Here is a 21,039-nt window from a genome sequence, read left to right on the forward strand (position 1 = left end):
ACTATTTAGCGAAGCGGTATCCTTATAACGAAGTTTCACATGTTGCTAAGTTTTGCGGACTACATTTTTGTCGGCGTTAACTACTGTAAGAGGAGTGTAAGACGCCGAGCCGTCTTTCGTCTCTGAGGCCTCCCAAGAAGGAAACTGTGAGAATTGGACTCGTCATAAATTCGAAGTACATAATGGTAGATAGGCAGCGTAACAGCTCGTCCGGGGGCTAGTGAGATATGGAGATTCTTTTGGAGTGGTCGCTATATTTATTGGCTAGCGTGGGTTGGTCACCTAGCGAGAATGCCGAATGCACGAGCAGCGAAGATAATATTTAGTCGGATACCCGAAAGGGGCCGATGACTAACGCAGATCCCACTTTTGCCATCCATAAGATTGCTTTAGCAACTAGTGACCAACGGGATTGGAGAATGGCAGCCCAAGACCGTGCGGTGTAGAGTCAACTTCTAGATTCAAAATAGGGTCGATACAGCTACTAAACAGTGTAATTTATAGGGCAATCAAGTGCCATGATTGGTTGAACATACATTGCGTCATAAATTTCAATTCCATGCCATTGGAAAAGAATCACTTGATAAGTTTAAAACAATTTACAAAACTCTTTCTTACTTTAAAAGGTTAATTTTTTCGTGACGCCAAGTTTTCGATTTCGCGACCTGACGCTACATAATTTTAAGATTCCCAAATTGATTCACATATCTGGAACTGTGTATGATAAATCCTTCACAGTGATATACACACTTCGAAGTACACATAAATGGAGCACCGCGAATCATATAAAATTTCGTGTTATTTCACTTATAATCTTATTTATTTCGCACAGTTGGCTTGATGTAAAAATATATCTTAAAAACGGGCTAAGCTAGTTACGTTTTATTAGATGAAAAAATTTAAGTGATGTTTGTTTACAACGAATGTGAAATTCATTTTTTATTCTGTGCTAGGTTAATCAAGAGAGGTTTTCTAGTTTTCAAATTTGTTGTTAATTCATGCTGAGTGTTACCCTTGACGATAGCCGAATTGGTTAATAAACATATAGTTATAAACTAAATAGTTCGGTTATTTTCGCTGCTCACATTCACTTTAAAGTATGAACAAATCCAGCTTTTTTTCTTGAAATTGCTGTACACGATTTACGTGATGTTCTTCATTATAAAAAATTCATCTTAGTACACTTTTACTAACAAAAATATCGCAAATCTGAAAAACGTGACAACGGAGCATATGTCATATACACATCTTTAGTCAATAAATGATTAAACCTGTCCTCAAAGTAAATCTAAAAAAACCCAAAACCCTTTTTTGCTTTGCAAGTGTGGACCTAACCCGTTAAAGCGGACAATAATAATGATAATTTACAAGCAATTATCTGCATGAGAGGAAAACATCTACGGAAACATCCCTAAATTGGATCACCCGTTTGGGTAAACCCAGTCCTATATTACCACCGGTGGGCAATAGTTTGTGTTGGGTAGTATAAACGAGCCAGGCTCTAATTAGTGCTAATTTAACACGTCAAGTTAAAAAAGATTGATTGATTTATTCGACGAAGGCACAGAACCAGTTTGAGCACCGGACTCTGCTGGCCGCTGGCTGGCGCCACAGATTACTCCCCTATGTGAACGACTCGCGATCGGCAAAAGTTCATTTCAGAGAAAGTAAACCGGCGTCGTCGCGGGCCAGATGCGCGCGGTCGTTAGTTATGCCATAAATCGTACAACCGCGACTCTCGGCGCAGGTAACTTGGCCATGCTGAAACGACTCTACACACAGGGCATCGCCGCCGTCGCCGCGGTCACTGCTCGATGGTAGTTGGAATTGTGAAAACGCGTTAGAAGCAGGTAGCCGTAATAGGTATACTATTTTGATATCGAAGCTAAAAATAAAACTTTACCATAATGTGAGCCTTTCGGGCGTTTAAATTCCGACGACGTTTTCCGCTGTGCGAGCGCGTGAATGTATCCATTGATCAAGTTTCTTCCTCAAGGCCTCTTACCTGATGAGCTACATATAGCCTAAACTTAATTGAGTAGGGTCACTCTATTATTGCAAAATACAAAATATTTTACTTTTACTTTCTAAAATAACTTTAAAAAGGAAAAAGTTGCATAAAATTACCTAGAAGCTACAACATGTAGTGCAAAACATCAAAAACAATCTAGGGTTTGACAGGCGAACCAGCCGCAGGCTGAAAATCTCTCTGATATAGAATAAAAAAAAATCTAGGGTTTATTTTTAATTCCCGTCGTAGTAAGTAAATCCATTCTAATTTTAATCATTTGTTGGATGGAAAAGTTCTTGTGCTGATTTGACTAAAACGCACTTACCTTCCGATCCGTGAACTTTGAAATCACTCAAAAGCGATTATTAAAGCATATTAATGAAATTACGCAACCGACTTTATTTCTGAACCTTCTAATGGGTAAGACCGTCTGTAGACGGCCTTCGCTTTTGGAGCTCCAGAGCCGCATACGAAATTTGTTTTTAATTGGCAATATGCAAAATGTGTTCAGAACAGATTTCTTCACATTTTGATGCTAATATCATAACATTCTGACCATGCATTCGAAAGTTATCATCTTTCAAAAACAAAAATTCCGAAAATAATTAATGCGCGAATATTTCCATTTTTACTTTTGATGGAAAAGGACATCTAGAACAAAATGATTGACCAAAAAAAATTTCTATGAATAAATTTCATGCATTATTTTAATTTTGTAATATATCTGAATAGAAAAAATATCTGGGCAGAGCTTTAGACATGAAAAAAGAAAAAGAGAAATTGGGCTTTTTCTTACCTGGTGCTCCTCCAGATAATTATTTTTGCATACTTTCATGTATGCGTGTATAGTTTTGTCCCTACCAGTCCAAGCATTCCATCTTTCGCGCACATAAATACATGGGTGTGGTATAGTTTAAATGCGTAAAGCACTCGAGTACTAATCGAGAAATTGTGGGTTGGAGTCCCACTGCCACAAACTAACCCAATATATCTTTAGCCGCAGATCGAAACTTTCCCAGTATTCAGTCTAACATTTTTCGCACAAAACGCTCCTCTGCTTTAATCAAAATAGAATACCGTTCTTGATCATGTTGTCTGTAAAATAAATGACGCTTTTTGTCTACGTAATGATACAATTCTAACCAATATATGCAATCATTCGCCAATTTTAACCACTATACGTCTTACTGGCAGAAAACAAAAACATGTTCTCACTAAAAAAGTTGTGGATAATATGAGGCTTACTGTTTAACCAATATATAAACATAGTCATTTCTGTGAATAATGTCGAAAATTGCTTTTTTGAAATAAACACAAAATACATACAACCAAACAAAGCCTCTGACATGTCGTGAAGAGTGTTCAAAACCGATAACTTCTTTTATTCCAAAGACAAAAATCACTTGACAAAGAAGATATCAACATACGTTGTGAGTATTCACATTAGGATCAATGTTAGATCAGATTTAAATTTAGAAAAATTGCTCATTGCAAATAATGTGTTTTACTAATTTTAAAATACGGCTTCAGAAAGCTGTGTAGTACTATGATAACCTAACAGAGCTAGTAGACGGCATAATTAATCGAATTGCGTAAAAAAATTGTTGGGGAATTGTTTCTTGATCTTAAAAAAGCTTTTGATACAATTAATCAAAATATCTTACTGCAGAAACATGCATTATATGGAATAAGAGGGGTGTTTAAATGATAAAACACAATTTGTAACGTTTGGTGATGCACGCAGCTCACTTAAAAGAATTGAAGTTGGTGTAGGTAAAGTGGTGAAGAATACACCGCTTAGGCAAAACATCATTTTACAGAGCCACGGCGTGTTTATTCCACGTTTGTCAACTTCTAGAAGACTTTGGGATCTTTTTTACACTGACTCCTGGTGAAATTTCCTAACAAAAAGCAGTATTTTTTGTTATTTTTGACGATTTTTGCCAAGAGTCAAAATCATTATGTGGGGCAAAATGCCAAAGCCCGTGGTCAAAACGCACCAAGTTTGCCCAGCTAGGCTTTAAACGCAACCAGAAAATTTACATATAATCACGTGTTGTATAAACTCCTAAAATTAGGCTGCCGAAATGGCGGAAGCGTTCGTTATAGCGTTTGTTACATACGCTTGTTTGCTGGGATATAATGGGTTCATATCTCAACATAATTGGCAAAAAAAATTAATCATCTACTTTTCTCTAAATGATGTGCGATGCAATATTGTAAGTTAAACAATGTACAATTAGGTTTAAGGCAAATTCTAAGCCCTATACAATACATAATATTGCTACATTTTTAATAAATAATCCGATACAAAAGATGTACTGCAAATTAAAAATATTTTGTGACTGTTCGATCCCGCTGTGATGCATTCTATTCCTGTTTTGTATTTTGCAATTTGCAAGTTTTTTGCAATATATGTGAAAAACATGCCTAGTTAATGCCGTTTTTCCGTGATCCGTGATTCCCTATTGATATTCAGCTCAACTGCCATGTTCTGTGCGGACCGGTCGCAACTGCGACGAATTCGCTCTCGAATAACCTTTTTGACCCCTGCAGTTCTAGCGCTTCGGGGGTTTCCGGTATTTTTTACGATTTTCAACAGATCCCGTCTCGACCAGGGATGGAAGATCAGTGATTTTGATAAAATCTGTGAGTTATCGCCACACGTACAGATCCCGATGTCCCTATAGGAGGGACATTTGCACTGTCAAGAGGCTTCAGAGGGTAAATATAGAATTCAGCACGAAGGAAGGGTAAATTGGAGGGGCCTGAGAATAAACCCATGCTAAAGTCACTTGACATCGAATGGCTTGATTCTACTAAGATTCGAACCCACGACCTAAGCAGACTCGGTAACCTTGCGGCTTCGGAGCCCCCCGTGTTACATCTTACCTAACAGCGAGAAAGAAGGTCACACGTGTTGTTTGTATTGTGATTCATACGATGCACACAATCAATCGTCTGTATCTGTTATATTTCTCAACGCAATCATGCAATGAACCAGATCTGACATGAGGTTTGTCATAATCTGTACGAATCGCGACAAAGTGTTTGTCACTTACAAGTAGTGATGTCAATGAATCTGAATCTGATCGCATCTATGATCTTGATCGCTAGAAGCGATTTTTTCCATCCCTGGTCTCGACAAATCTTTTTATTGTATTGCATGGAAATCCTCTTTTTATGTCGAGATGATTGAGGTAACGAAAAATAGTGACGCATTCAGCATCGATTCGGAATTTATTTATTATCAACGACCGTAACCCGAACATTGGTACGTGTACACCGAACGAGACACAATACGAAAATGAAACTACGTCAAGTAAGACTTAAGCCATGATGACACACACATGGTATTAGTTTGATTGTATTAATTATATGCTGTTGCAAGAATAAAATGATTTTTGTTCGAATATATATGTGACACACTGTACACTTTCTTCAGCATTATTGTAGACAATAATTAACTATACAGTTGAGCTTTACACTACTTTTTCGAATTCAGTTTCGTTGAGACGCTGTAGTCAAATGAGGATGTACCGAACAAAAGATCACAAATGAAGCCTGTGTTTTTTCGTATTTAAGAAAAACCATGCGTCTCCATTGTATTTATTATTTGTCAATTCTTTAAAGCCTTTAAGTAAACTTTTCCAAATTTTTGATATGTTTGATAATTAATAATACAAAACGTTCAAGTGAGAATCAATAGGTATGCCTAGCGGAGAATCTTTACGATTCCTCAGCAAAGCTTCATCGAAAACGTCTACCGACAGCTCGCCCTCCCGTCTGCGTGTTTAGCATAATTGATCCACTATATGCCTTGTGAGCTGCGACGGCGGCTCCGCTTCTCGGCTGTATGTGACACAACATCACAGCCAGCAGCGCAGCAGCGGCGGCGGTGGCGATGAGGCAGCAACGTTTGTGCTGCTGATGCGATGGCGACGACAGCAGGGCGGAAGAATATCGCAAGCAAATTAGGTCAATGCGCAAAAAAGTGTGCGAAAAATAAACCGGACTATGCGACTGTATCAACAAAGGCGTGTCCTTCCTTCTTCTTCGGTTACAGCTCCGCACACATGGCCCGACGACCGGTCGGAACGACACGAAACGTACACTGGGCAGAGGATAGAGACTACGACGGAGCTAATAAGCGACGATTAGCTTGTGCAAAGTTCCCGATAAGCAAACGAATTCACACTATGGTGGCATATTTGGTGGTTATAAAAGGACAAATGAGATTCAATGGAAGCCCCTTATAATTTCGGAATAATCTATTAAAACTTTTGGTGAACGTTAGAAGCTAAATTTTGCAGGAAATAATCCTGTGATAGTTAAACACGGTTGAGTCCGCTATTTACAAACACAGTAGCAGACATGACTGCAAGTCATGCACGGCGACTCAAAGTGGTGCAGATATTAATTACACTGCATAATACATGCTTATCGCTTGAGAAAAAAAAACCGCCTTCGAAAGCTTAATAAAGTACAATTAGATGAAAAGTGACATAGGTCATCGATGCAAGTCACCAGCACTTTGCCGATAAGATTGCAACCGTAAAGCAGATTGCTGAAGCAAGCTATCGTTCGTCAACCCACAAGTATCTTGGACAATGACTTAGCTGTTGGGCAATTTTGCGAACATCAGATACTAATTTTAGTGTGTGAAAGTGTGTGAAAAAGTTATCAGAAAACGAGTTACCTTAACAGTATTGTTTTCAAATATTACGTTCTTCTGCAAAATCAAGATTTCATACCTTCGTTACAAGCTTACGTGCAAATTATGCGAGGTTTTGGAACATTGATCACATTGATATAAAAAAGTAAAGCCTTGGGCTCGTCTTTCTAATACTTGACCCTTCTTTATCGACAGACTTCGCAGCCAGCTGTTAGAGTATACAATTGCGGGGTTGGTGCAACAATCATAATAAATCTATCTAGCCCGTGCTACTTCGGAACAAATTGTCACTCTCACTCAGAAATGTCGGGAGTACAACGTGGCCGCGCATCATATTTTTGTGAATTTCAAGGCAGCATACGATACAGTCAAGCGCGTACAACTATGGCAGATACCTGCCGAGAACGGGTTTTTCGGACAAACAACCACCGCTGATCAAAGCTGCACTGGAGTGACTGATGTGCTACGTGCATGTTTCAGGGGTACTCTCGAGTCCTTTCGGATCGCGCAGAGGATTGCGGCAAGAGGTTGGATTGTCCTGTATGTTATTCAATCAATCAATCACTGTTGAAGATGTGATCTGGCGAGCGGGCGTCGAAGTGAGAGGAATGATCTTCGGCAAAAATAGCCAACTCCTAGTCTTCGCAGATAACCTGATATCAAGGTGGAACTACTAGAAACTAGAAACATTAGGAACCTATGGGAGATTAAAAACAGAGTGATGAACTAGAAGTGGTTGATGAGTTCATATATTTGGGATCTCTGGTTACCGTCAACAATACGAGTAAGGAGATTCAATGGCGCATTCAAGCTGGAAGTTGGTCCCACTTTTCCCTCGGCAAGCTGTTTCGATCAAGGAGCATACATCACTGCACAAAGCTGACGAAAGTCGGTAGAATACAAAGGTCCTCTACTGACTTGAGGCTTTAACTTTGCTTACGGAAGACATACTTGCCGTATTTGAACGAAAGGTGTTGCGGACAATTTTTGGCGGAATACAAAAGGAAAGCGGAGAGTGGCGGAGACGTATGAACCACGAGCTGCAGGCACAACTTGGAGAGATTCCCAAGGTGCACCTGGCGAAAGTCAGGAGGCTACAATGGATCGTCCACGTCGCACAGATGCCGGACGACTCCCAATCATCCAAATTTAAGTTTTATTACGCTTCCGTTATTTACGTGATTTTCATGATCAATTTCGTGAAACGACTAGTAAAACTATGAGCTTCTGATGATTGCTATGAATCTTCCTTCCGACCAAGGCCCACTCGTCAGAAGACAACCCCTTGAAGAGTCAGTCCATAAGCACAGTAAGGTTTATTATTACCCTCTGCTGAAAGCAACAATAAAACCAATTATGCTTTTCACTGCAATGGAAACCGCCATAATCTAATTAAGCTTTTCACTTTGTTCAACAAAGCGACAATGAATAAAGCCTACTGCGTAAAAAGCTAAATCAGCTAGATAGCTTTACTAACTTGAAAATACAGGCCGGATTCGATTATCCGGGGATTCGATTAACCGGGGATTCGATTATCCGGGGATTCGATTATCCGGGTTTTTAGACTCGATTATCCGGGTGAAAAATAAATTTTTTTTTTCACTGATTTATTTTAAACCCAAATGTTATAATTTTCATGCTACATGATGATTCCAACTAGACAAGCATTGATTAACCTCCCTAAAGCTACAAAATTCCTTTCTTATATCCCTTTTATCGGCGAAAAAAACAAAAATAAATCCTGCGATGATGAAATCAATTTTTTTACTTAAAAATCATCATCGCCATCATCATTATCATCATCATCATCATCATCGTAATCATCAGTAAAAAAATTGCAAAAAAGGAATTTTATGACTTTAGGGGAGATTCATCAATAATAAAAAAACATTTATGATACCTAAATATTGAAAAACATAACATACAAAAAATAATATTGTACCAAAAAAATCATCAGTGGAAAAAATCGTAAGAAAGGATTTTTCTGACTTTTGGGAAGATAGATCAATAATAAATCAAACATTTCTGATGCCTAAAAGTCAAAAAACTTGACCTACCAAAAAAAATGTACCAAAAATGATGATTCGATTATCCGGGTGATTCGATTATCCGGGCTGAAAATAAAAATGAGCACCCGGATAATCGAGTCCGCGCTGTATATAGTCGTGAGCAGAAAAGGTACCGTTTTACTGTCACATCATGCTAATTGATTTGATAAAATGAAATAAATTATCCGATAGTATAATAAATGATAAACTTTCAGCAGTTTCCATAGTTGTGCAGCATATGCGCATTAAATTTTATCGATCATATAAGAATAGGCGGCTAAAATTAACGCACCAATTAAATTTTTAAAAACAGGTTGTTTAAGCAAAATAAATATATTCGATTAGCCCCTCTAAAGTCTACATCATTTTTAGCACCGTAAAATTCAGTAAGATGGTCGTAACTTTTTTATCTTTCAATATTTTTTCACCAAATTTGGGGGAATTCCCGAAAATCTTTTCTATTTTCATAATATCTATAGATAATGGTCATATGTCTTACGGCCCCGGAGTTATTCCGGAGTTCCTAGGGGGACCGTAACATGGCTTTTTTAGATAAAGTTGCCAAATAGTTAAAATTTGTTTGAAATCTGCTGATTTTTGGAACCATATCATCGACTGTGACCGTATCAGTTACTTTGCCGCAGTTACGAGCCATGGTGCGCACCATCCGGATCCGGGGGGACACTTTGAATCCGGAACCAGTTCCTATCAAGGGACTTTTCAGCATCAGTAAAGTATGTCGTGTCGCATATCAAAAAACATCAGCATTCGCGTAGATTGGCGACTATCTCATGTTTCTCAGAGGTCAAATGACCGATTCCGGCCCCGAGGAGGGTTTTTTTCTGATTCAAGCACGGAACGGATTTCGAAGGAACTTGTCCGGGACCTGGAATGATGTCGGCCTTCGACACCAGGATATCAGCTACAAGGATCGGGGGTCAATCCCGGTGTAGTGGTTAGCATTCACGCCTCTCACGCCGAAGACCCGGGTTCGAATCTCAATTCCACAGCAGTCACGAATGACCTAAGCAGCTAAAATGACTATAATCATACAAAAAAAGCTACAAGGAACGCTCGGTACTGATTTCTCCTGGTTGCTGGGGTATCCGTAGCTCAATTAGCATCATGCGTGCTTCGTATCTTGGTAGTTGGAGCGGGTTATTCCATGGTAGGCGACGAAGGGCGAATCGAATGAATTCGCGTTGTATTTTCTCTAATCGATCAACGCCGTTGAGATTGAGCATTCCAGACCGTCCAGCAATATTCCAGCGTCGAACGGACAAGCGCGCAGTACAAATTCTTCAAGCAAGGTATATCAGTGAAGCAGTGAAACGCGCAGTTCTCATAATTAGGCCAAGACTGCTTATAGGTGAGCGGTGAGTAAAGGAGGATTCCCAGGGGCTTGATGGAGATGACAGCCGAAAATGATTGATCGTTTTTCCCTAGAGAGACACTTGCTAATGTTGAACACCGTTCTATTCACCGTTCTAATACCGTTCTACACTAACTTGAAAAGCTCTCTTTGAAAAAGTTGCTGTTACAGAGACATAGCGTCTTCTATTTTTTTGACCTTGAGATAGATCTTAAGATCATCACCAAGGGAAAGCCTGGATTCTCGTAGTGAAAAGTTTGCATCGTTGAAGTATAGCACGAAGTTAAGCAAGCCCGAATGAGTGCCTTGTGGAATACTGGACGTAGCAATAAACTTGCTGGATATTGATTCTCCGATTTTAATAGCCAGATGCCAGATCAGTCAAGTAGGACTTTTTCCATCTACTGTAAGCCTGCCCACATACATTGGCATACATACCTTCCCACATACATTGTTATAACCACACTTTTTACAATAAATAAAGGAAATGGTAGAAGAAATTATTGAAACAAAGGCGTATATAATATCCTTAGGGTAGGGCAAGACATGAAGAGAATAGAGCAGAACATAAGATGAGAGCAGGATCATTTGAAGCACACTTATTAAGTTCGAAACTCGAATTTTCTCACTATGTGCAACCCCTGAACCATATGAAGACGGACCATATTTTAAGTTTTTATATTCAAAATACTTTTTTTTGCAATCTACCTGAATTCTGTTTTTGACAGGTAAAAACTCTTAAATGTATAGTCAGAATGCCATAATACTGATTTTGTTTCTATTTTACTTGTGTTTGACTCTGTCGCGGTCCAACGTAAATCATTTTTTTATTGAAAGTGGAGGAGCGTTTGGTGAGAAAGAATGGTAGACTGGATGCTATTGCGAAACTACTATGTAGGGTTAAAATTATATTGTGTGGTTCAATTACTGAGTGGGACTCTAACCTACACTCTCTCGGTTTGCGCTCAAGTGTTTTAACAATTAAACTATCAGTACACGACACCCTATATTCCAGTCTAACCATTCGTACGCACCGACCACACGCTTCACCCGCCGGCGGTAATTATTTTTATATGATTGCTCTTTCTGCTTCTACTACTGAGAAGATAGACTGCGACTGCAATGTGGTAGGAGCTTGGCAATCGGTGTCAACCGTCGACCAACACTCTGGTGACTTTTACCACACTGGGTGTGTTTTTTCTGAAATCAGTTCTGAACACAGTTTTCATATTGTCCATTCAAAATGAGTCTCGCATGTGACCCTAAGGCTCTAAATCGAAGGCCGACAAGATGTGAATAAAAAAATGTACAAAATAAACCGTACAGTTAGTCTTTCCGGAAAAGACCACGATATCGACAGTCAGATGCATCCAGGCCGGACCCGTAAGACTGAGTGCAATTTCCACTGATGCTATATTAAGGTATACAAATACAGCTTCTGGCATAAATAACTAAGAAGACAACTATGAGTATCAAAGCGGGCAGAAGTCATGTCCGAGCAGAAAACCATTATAAAATTAAATCCAATCAATATGATATTTGGCATTTATTGATGCCAAATATTGACGAAACTTTACCTTCTGTTATTTTTTGTTCTCTAGAATATGTGAATAAGAAATAAGGTTATTGGTTTGAAACTTTGTTTTTAAGTTATTGCGGTCTCAATAAAAAAGACATTATTTTGTTGTTTCCTCCCGACTCGGGAACCGGCGCGTACCTTGTGGTGGATGGATTCAACGAATAGTAGATCATCCATTCGCTCGCTGAATGCGATTGATGAAGTGTGCACTAATGATAGTCGACCGGTCAGTTGACGATCATTGCCTCATCGAGAAGAACCAGGGAAGTTTGACTAGGAGGAAATGCTGTCTATTGGACAGGCAAAATGATTGATGCTGGTAGGTACCGAAGCGCGCGTATAGCACACAGTGGACGCATGTTCTGTTCTGGTGGATAATAAACGCGAGCATCATTTAATGACGTGGACTTCAAATTGTGGTTGGAGTTGATTGTAATCGTGCAGCATAGTCGCAGAAGTACGAACATTGAAAAATTTATGTTTCACCTGGAGAAGGTTCTAGCTTCTGTTTATGAAACATTTGTGGGCTTTTCACGCTGCAATGCTTTACGAACTAGTAATTGATCGGTTTCCTTTTTTGTACCAATAAATGATCAATGAGGACGAAATAGAATTTCAACAGAAAGTTTTCGACTATTCCAAGTAACAACCAAAATATGCAGCATTACAATGCGCATTCATTTTCATTTTTTTTATAAAAATCTCATCAGTTAAATTATATTGTAGTTAAAATAGGATTTCTATTTCTGAATACATATAAAGTTTCATTGAAATCTGAAACTATCGGGGCAATAGTTGACCAATTTCAAGTTTCGTGATGCTGACAAGACAATAACCACGTTGCCCGTCACTAAAAACTCCAGTAAGATTGTCGCATTGGCCTTCCGCTAAAACTTAATTGCATAATCTTTCCGTGTGATATATGCAAACACATGGATATACTTTGTTCGCTGTTGGTGCTGAAAATAGCAGCAAAACTGGTTAGAACCGACTTCCTTTAGCCACGGTGTCGGGTTTTGGCTAGTGCGAACTATTTATGTACATTAATTATCATAAACAGATTATAAATATCAAGCGCGCTCGGCGGAAATATTAAATTTCGAAAACGATAAAATCTTGGCCAACATCACCTCGAATGAACATTTTCTTGAAGATTACAGTAGTTATCTTTTCTCATAGTTTACTTTTGTTTATACCACAATAACATACAACTTTTTAGAATGAGTTTGAAAAAATAGTTTATAGCAGTAAAGTTAATAGCAAACCAATTTATTAAAATACAATTTCTTTCAAATCATAAAACATAATATTTGTGAGATAGGCTAGAGATGACCGCTAGGAGGCCAACCATCGATTTGACTGTCATTTATAATGAAATCTTGTTTTTAAAATTTGCATGTTCATCGAATTGACGAAGGTAAAGTGGCAGAAGAGATGTCAAAGACAATATTATGTGAGCAACTTTTAAATTTTCGTTAGTCATTCTGCCATTATAAAAAGTGTGAAGTCTGCTGAAAATCTGGTATCCTTTTGGAGATGGCGTGTTGGTGTTATTTAGCGCAATTCGAACACGTCACGTCACATAGATCTTACCGCTCCCGGCTAATTACATCACGAGCGACATATTACGAGCCGAGCGAAACGTCGCTCTCATAAGCAACAAATTGGCATCCCCAGCGTGGCATTTAGATCCCGCAAGCGTCGCTGCTGCGTCGCCCCATCAACCCAGATGTGCAAGCGACTTCCTTGGATCGGTCGGAAAATTTGTGCAATAAATCACCGCAACCTCCGGTGGCGGCGAAGACGAAACTGCGATGAAGCGAATACATTCGTAATTAGGATTATCCCGCAGAAAACCGATTTGTTGCGATGAGCTGAGTACTCGGGCACGCCAACGAGATTGATTGGTCTGTAGGTTGGTTTCCTTGCCACAAAGTAGGTATACGAGTACGACAGAGAGCAATATTGTGGAATAACATTGTTTCCGACGCGTCGCTGTGGCGAGCCAACCGGCGTGTACACTTTGCGGTTACTACTATGTATTTCGAGTAATTGACGGCGCCTTGATGCGTGCCAAGAACCTTTCAAAGACGCGCATCGACGAGCGACTTGGCCCGTAAGACATTCCGTGATAGTAAAGTGCAACTGATAGTGAGAATTGATTCGTCTGGTTGACGTTTTGAGTCTAGACGTCACAATCATTCGCGTAAAGAGCTAGGGCACGTTTCAGGAAAAACTTGATAGCGTTAGCATTTTTTTTTTCTTAGGAGATAAGCCAAAGTGTGTATCAGAATAGACTCTTTTTTCGTCTTTCGAACAACAAGATTTGCAAGGGTATTCATCTATTAATGATGAAACTTTCTGGGAGTTTGCATATTCATTGCACCGATGAACAGAATTGTGCAACAGTATTCGATGAGAAGGAAAAATAAAAAAACCGCAATCAAGTAATGTTTTTACTTTCGCTGAAATCGCGGTGCACTTCTGCGCGCAGTGATTGGTACATTCACGTCATCTGCAAAATTATGTTTATTTGAGACATCGCGGAACAATTGCGCTTGAATTCTGATTAATCATTCGGTTTTAGCGACTTCGTAGCCAATTGAAGATACAACGCCAATGTTCATACTGACAATGAGCAACCTTTGTGCATGGAATATAACTTAAATTTTTGTTTGGAAAATAAGTGTAGGTGTAGGTATATAGGCGAGGAGTATTACATAATATATTTAAAGTAAACGCATGGAAGATTTGAAACGAAAAAAGTGACGTGAAAAAATTACGAATACCGGCATGAAGCCGGAACCCCTTTGAGGCATCCCGTATCCCTGCGAGATTGTGGTGCACAGCTTTATGTTTGTGTTTCCCATTTCTCTCTGTCTACGGTTTATTCGTCTTCCACGTACCTCTTATTTGTTTCAGTTAAATAATGGAACTGCTAGAAAGACGCTGCATGAAACAGAATTACCCGAAACCTTGACAGGAAGATGCAATTAAAACTGAAATAATGAAAAAATAACTCGTTTTCCACGATAATTCATTTTTTCGCTTAGCTACACAATCTACGGTGATTTTTTTTTTAAATTGGGAATTTTTTCCAACTCACATGTGAGATCCAGATCAAATCCATCTTGGATGTAGCGTATCCGCCGCTTACTGACGAGCCCGCGAATTGGATTGGTCATTTTCGTCGTCGACAAAGTGTTGGCCATAAACTGTTGCCACTTGGATAGCCGCTGCTTGATGCTCCCTATTGTCACCCCTAGCTTTCCGTGCTCGGTTTTTGCACGTTTCGCTGCGCACCAGGTTGGCACAAAACACTGCGCTTCGCTTTTCTTGTGGCCACCGGTCGTGACACTATGGGCCTGCACACTTCTCGGGGCAATCACCCGCACTGATGGTGTCACCAGAACAACACTTGACACCTTCACCTTCGGCTTTTCCGTCGAGGACACTAGATAAAACGGACAGCAGATTAGCAGCCGGTTTATACGATGATGTAGCGCACTTGGTCCTTGCAACACTTCTAGCTGCTTCCATTAGGGACAAATTTCGAATGCACGTTTTGGTACATTGGCACTAAAACAGATTAAACGTCCGAAGGTAGTCGCTTCCCTACCTCTCTCTTATTTCACTTGCACTGGAGAAAATTTACATTTTTTTTTCAGAGAGCACAATTCTATCAAATGGATGCAGAATTCACTTCACTTAAAACAGCAACTTTGCGATCAGTTGCTTTTTAACCAATTGCTCAGACTTTTACCAACCCGGGCCGGAACAAATTAATAATTGCAATCACTGTGTACCTTCACACCGCGCCGGAGAGTACCGAACTGAACTGAGCCACCGATTTTTTTTCATTCCCATTCCACTCGCGGCACTCGTCTCGTCTGCTCTCCACGCTGCACTGCTTCACCGCCCTCACTTCATGAACCCAACGTGCCGTGCCGTTCCGTGCCGTACGTACCTCGCTGGACGTGATGCTTGTATAGGCGGCAGGCTCGACTACCAATTTCTCACTGCACTGACACACATGCGCCCGGTTGGAGACTCATGCAACCAGACAGGCTACTACCAGTCTGAGGAAGGTGCAATCGCTTACTTACACCGATTCAAAACTCGGCTCAGCGCCTTAATACATCTGCATCGAAGCTGCCATACCACTTCTCACAATCATATTTATTATTTTTTTCTCCTCTACACGGTAATTCCTGATTTACTCTACACTTGAAGCCTGTTGTCGGGCTGGATATGGTTCAGGTCGGTTGGGAACTTGGTTCCAGGTTCGGTGCTGTCGTTTGTTGCTGCTGCGCGGCTCAACGCCAGAATGACTACGATTAAGCACTACTAGCCACTACTACTACACTAGTATCACCAAAGTGGTCTGAGACCCAGTTCGCGACGACTCGCTTCTCTTGTTTGGAAAACTCGTTTCGTTGATGTTGATGTTGGTTGGCTTGGAAGCAGAAACCGGGTTGGGATGAAGCTACTGCTGCTGCTGCTGCTGCTACTTTTGAAGCTGATGATCGAAACTCCTCATGTCAACTGGATATTGACATTTTAATTATAACACACTGGTTCCGTAGTGAAGAAGCTAGAAGAGTGCAGAAAAAGAAACGAGAGAGAAAAAAAGAAGAACGGAAAATTAATTACGAAATCAGCTGATGAATGCTTTACATTGAACGATTATTTCTGCTCTTTACAGTTCTATCACGAAAGGCGGTCTTTCTGAGGACTTCGGTAAATTGTTTAGACAAGAGATATTTAAGGTTATTTTCTGTAGGGTTATTCGACACTGATACTACTTGATAGCTCAAAGCTAATTAAATAGCTGAAAAAAGTCATAACATCAATTCATGAAAAAACCGAAATTCTTATCTATTTTAGTTATTGGAAACGAGTACATTGCATTGCATTGTATCAAACTCGTAAAAAGTGTATATATCGCATTGATAATAATTTTTTATATAACGGTTGAAAGATAAAAATGCCAACAAAACTAACGGTTGATCTATGAGTAATATGATGATGGCCATAAATCGATTCTTCCGGGCACGAAGTCCAAGTGGTCCGGTATTTGCTGGTGCTGACCATCTGTATTTTAATAATATTTTCCCAAAGCCCATACATGTCACTGTGCCTGTGCCTTTTGCATGGCTAAGTCGCTGTACAGAAATTTTACTCTAATTGACGTCGGTTAGATGAGAAAAATCGCCGTCTAGACGAGAAAAAAAAATGATTAGAGAATCAGTTTCGCTTTTAATCACATTGAATACATTTGCCAGTTATCAAAGACCAGCAGTGGTCCGCTGTTCTGATTATTGTTATAATTTTTTGGCGTAGGACTATGTCATTCTGCAGCGTGTCATTACAAAATTTCGATTCAGATGTGGGTCACGAAATTATGGAAGATTTTTTTAATAACTCTGCCAGTTATGGACGGTTTTGGCTGGTTTGTATACCAATAGATTCATAAAAGATGTTGTAATTATATGGTAATTAGTATAACATCGTTTTTAGACTGTTAAATACCTGAAATTAGTGAAAATTTTCAAGGACGGATTTCCTCATACATTTACCGTCTGTTCGCCTTACTTCCCAGGCACAGACTACGATTAGAGACAGTCCCAGACCGCCCAGCGCAATTGTGATGTTCCGAAGGAAGTAAGAAAGCGGAAACTTTCAAAATTTGCCAAAAAAATAAATGATTTGGCAAGCGATCTGCTCATGTGGCAAGCAAGCAAAGTGCGCCGTTCTTGACTACCGGGACTACTTCAAGGAGTGTTTACAGAAGCTTCTGCTTCCTCTGTTAAAGCAACACGAGGGCCCTACGATCTTCTGATCTTCTGGGCGGATCTAGCCTTGTGCCACTATTCAAAGGATGTCTAGGAGTGGTAAGAAACCAACAGGGTCACTTTCGTACCTACGGACATGACCCCCCCAATGCACCGAAACTAAGGCCCATCGAAAACTACTGAGCTATAGCAGGTACTACGGAAGCATCCCAAAGAGGTCAAATCTAAGGAGGAAGTGAAGAAAAAGTGGGGTTTCGTACACAAGAAGATGCAGCAAGATGTTGTACAAAACCTTATGAGTGGAATTAAACGTAAGGTGTGAGCATACGTTTATGGTATTGAATATGAATGAATATTTTATTGTTTGAAAAATCTAAAAAAAATCGGTCAACTAGCTAATTTTCTACAGCGTTTTTCCCCGTTGTAATTCGTATTTGGTCTTCGTCGATCCATTTTTTTTTCGCAATCCTTCTACATTCCGCTTTCAGTCTGGCGTAAATTGGATCAGCTGTCGCAAGGTTCCTGGCTATGATATGAAAGTCATCTACAAAGCCTAAGAATACGCTACCCTTGATGAAAACCGTGCCTCTCGTTCCGATGTCCGCTTGTCGGATCACCCCCTCAAGAGCGATGTTGAACACCATGTAAGATAAGCCGTCACCTTGTCTCAATCCTCGCCGCATCTCGAAGGGATTCTAGAGTATCCCTGGGATGCGCACGAAACAATTCACTCGATCCAATGTAGATCTGATCACTCGCATCATTTTGTCCAAAAAACCGTGTTCGTGCATTAGCTGCCATAGCTGGTCTCGATCGACTGTATCGTATGTTGCTTTGAAATCAATAAATATGATGCGTGGGCTCGTTGTACTCCCGATATTTCTGTAAGATCTGTCGGATGGTAAAAATTGCCGTCTATGAGAACGTGGTCAATGTGGTTCATTGTACGTTGGTGAGGTGATCTCCAGGTGGTTTTGAGGATATCTTTGTGTGGAAAAAAGATGTTTCGGATCACCAGGTCTCGAAAGCTGCGAAGTTTATACATCGTTAGTCGTTATCGTTCGTGTCGTTGTGCAGGCTATGGGGTCCTATCACGGGTCTTTACATTTCTTCCCTGTCGATCTTGTCGTTCAAATCCTGGATGACGATCTTGATGTCCCGTAGCAAGCAGTCATACATTTCCTCCAGCCTCGCTTTCTTCTTATCGTCGGGTCCACCCCGTGCGAAAAGTGCATCAACGTGCAACGATGTAGTTGAAGAAACAGCCATTTATCCTCAATAGGCACATTCTCTCGTTGATCGCTTTCTAATCTATCACGCGATCCTGCATTCTGCCCAACACCACAAAATCCGTTTCAGGTTTCTTGGTAGTGTCACCACTCTGGTGAAACTGGACCTTGCCGCCATGGATCTTCCAAATCTTCTCTCCTTTCCTGCAGAGTTACTACTCGAGTTTACGGGGTTCAAACTGTTCGAACAGCATCCGGTTGCCACCTGCGAAATTTAACGAACTGTACCGAGTTTCCATTCATTCTCCTTGTTTCGTCGTCTAAGTCGATGCCAAATATTGCATTCCGTATTGACTTGAATTTCCGTAGTAGTAAACTACTATGTAGGTAGGTTCGCTTACCAGGGCCACGCTACCGAGTCTCGTGATGGAGCTACCATATTAAGCGCTGAGACAACACAGTGCCTCCTTCCCTGTCGGTATGCGATCTTATTTTCCTCCGAGGTTGGTAACCCGATTTCCGCTGACGTTGCTCGTATTCCGACTTGTGCCACGAGGAGGTAGGAATAGGAGTTTCTGGATAAAATACTAAATACCACAATGTTATCTATGTTACGCATTATCCAGTCGTTCACCAGATTAAAAACAAAATATGTCGAATGTTTCTTGCTGTTACTGAATTTTCTACTTGAGAAACAACATTTACTTCCTTTAAAATATACTCTCTTGGATGCACTCGTATGTAAACGGAAGATTTTCAGTGATCGAGCAATTTGTCTTCGATTCGAGGATAAAAAAAAACTCGATTGAATGTTTACGTAATGCCAAATTTCACTCGAAATTCTAGTACCACCTTATACTTACTTACTTATTCAGCCGAGAGCCGGGGTGGCTCTTGCCGTATCAAGAATTCCTCTCCATTGTACTCGGTCCTGGGTTACTCGTCGCCAATTCGTTGCGCGTCTCGACACACGCAAGTCAGCTTCAATCTGGTCGAGCCATCTAGCACGTTGAGCCCCTCTATTCCTGGTGCCGGTGGAGTTCTTGGAGAGAACGGATTTCACTACACAGTCGTCCGGCATCCTTGCGACGTGGCCGGCCCACCGTAGTCTCCCAACTTTCGCCAGGTGTATGATGGGAATCTCTCCAAGCAGCGCCTTGTAGCTCGTGATTCATACGCCTCCGCCACTCTCCGCTTTCCGTTTGTACTCCGCCAAAAATAGTCCGCAACACCTTTCGTTCAAAGACGGCAAGTGCACGTATGTCTTCCGTAAGCAAAGTTACTGTCTCAAGTCCGTAGAGGACTACCGGTCTTATTAGCGTTTTGTACATCGTCAGCTTTGTGCGGCGGCGTATGCTCCTGGATCGAAGCGTCTTGCGGAGGGAAAAGTAGGCTCGATTTTCAGCTTGAATGCGTCGTTGGATCTCCTTACTCGTATTATTGTCAGCGGTGACTAGAGATCCCAAATATACGAACTCATTAACCACTTCCAGTTCATCGCCGTCAATAGTCACTATCCGTGGGAGGCTAACGTTACTTTCTCGGGAGCCTCTTCCTACCATATATTTGGTTTTGGACGCATTAATTTGTAACCCAATCCTCCTAGCCTCCGTTTTAAGTCTGGCGTAGATTGCCTCCGCCGTCCCACGGTTTCTGGTAATGATGTCGAGGTCGTCTGCAAAGGCTAGGAGTTGACTACACTTGCTGAAGATCGTTCCTCTCGTTTCGATGCCCGCTCGCCGGATCACACCTTTAATAGCGATATTGAATAACATACAGGACAGTCCATCCCCTTGCCGTAATCCTCTGCGCGATTCGAAAGGACTTGAGAGTGTCCCCGAAACGCGCACGTAGCACATCGCTCGTTCCAGAGTAGCTTTGATCAGCCGAGTCAGTTTGTCCGGAAAACCGTAGTCGTGCATTATCTGCCATAGCTGTTCGCGTTCAACGGTATCGTAAGCTGCTCTGAAAACCACGAAAATATGATGCGTGGGCACGTTGTATTCTCGACATTTCTGGAGGATTTGTCGGAGAGTAAAAATTTGATCCGTAGTAGCACGGGCCCCCATAAAGCCCGCTTGATACTGCCTTACGAATTCTCTTGCTATTGGGGATAGACGACGCAACAAAATCTGGGAGAGCACCTTGTCACACCCGTTTGCGAGCTCGAATCGAAATCGGCAATGCCAAACGTGATCGAATCACAATGCCATCCCTGTGAAGAGTAAGTTAGTTTTTGCTGGATTTGAAAATTTTAGGGAAAATCTTCTTTGGAGTCGTTTTCTTCACAATTTCTTAACTTCCCAAGTATTAATTTTTGAAGCCGCACT

The 21,039-nt window shown here is 40.7% G+C and overlaps 1 protein-coding gene across 6 annotated transcripts in view; it reads right to left on the reverse strand.

The window, feature by feature from the left end:
* The window catches only part of LOC128744612 (uncharacterized), a 115,681-nt gene that overhangs the window by 63,408 nt on the left and 31,234 nt on the right, over positions 1 to 21,039 (reverse strand). For all 6 annotated transcript variants that reach the window (XM_053841750.1, XM_053841746.1, XM_053841747.1 and 3 more), the window contains exon 2: positions 14,792 to 16,279. In XM_053841750.1, the coding sequence (XP_053697725.1) occupies positions 14,792 to 14,897 (106 nt within the window). In that variant the 5' untranslated portion in view covers positions 14,898 to 16,279. The remainder of the gene's footprint in view (positions 1 to 14,791; positions 16,280 to 21,039) is intronic.

Source organism: Sabethes cyaneus, chromosome 3 (genome assembly GCF_943734655.1).
Source record: "Sabethes cyaneus chromosome 3, idSabCyanKW18_F2, whole genome shotgun sequence".
NCBI lineage: Eukaryota > Metazoa > Arthropoda > Insecta > Diptera > Culicidae > Sabethes > Sabethes cyaneus.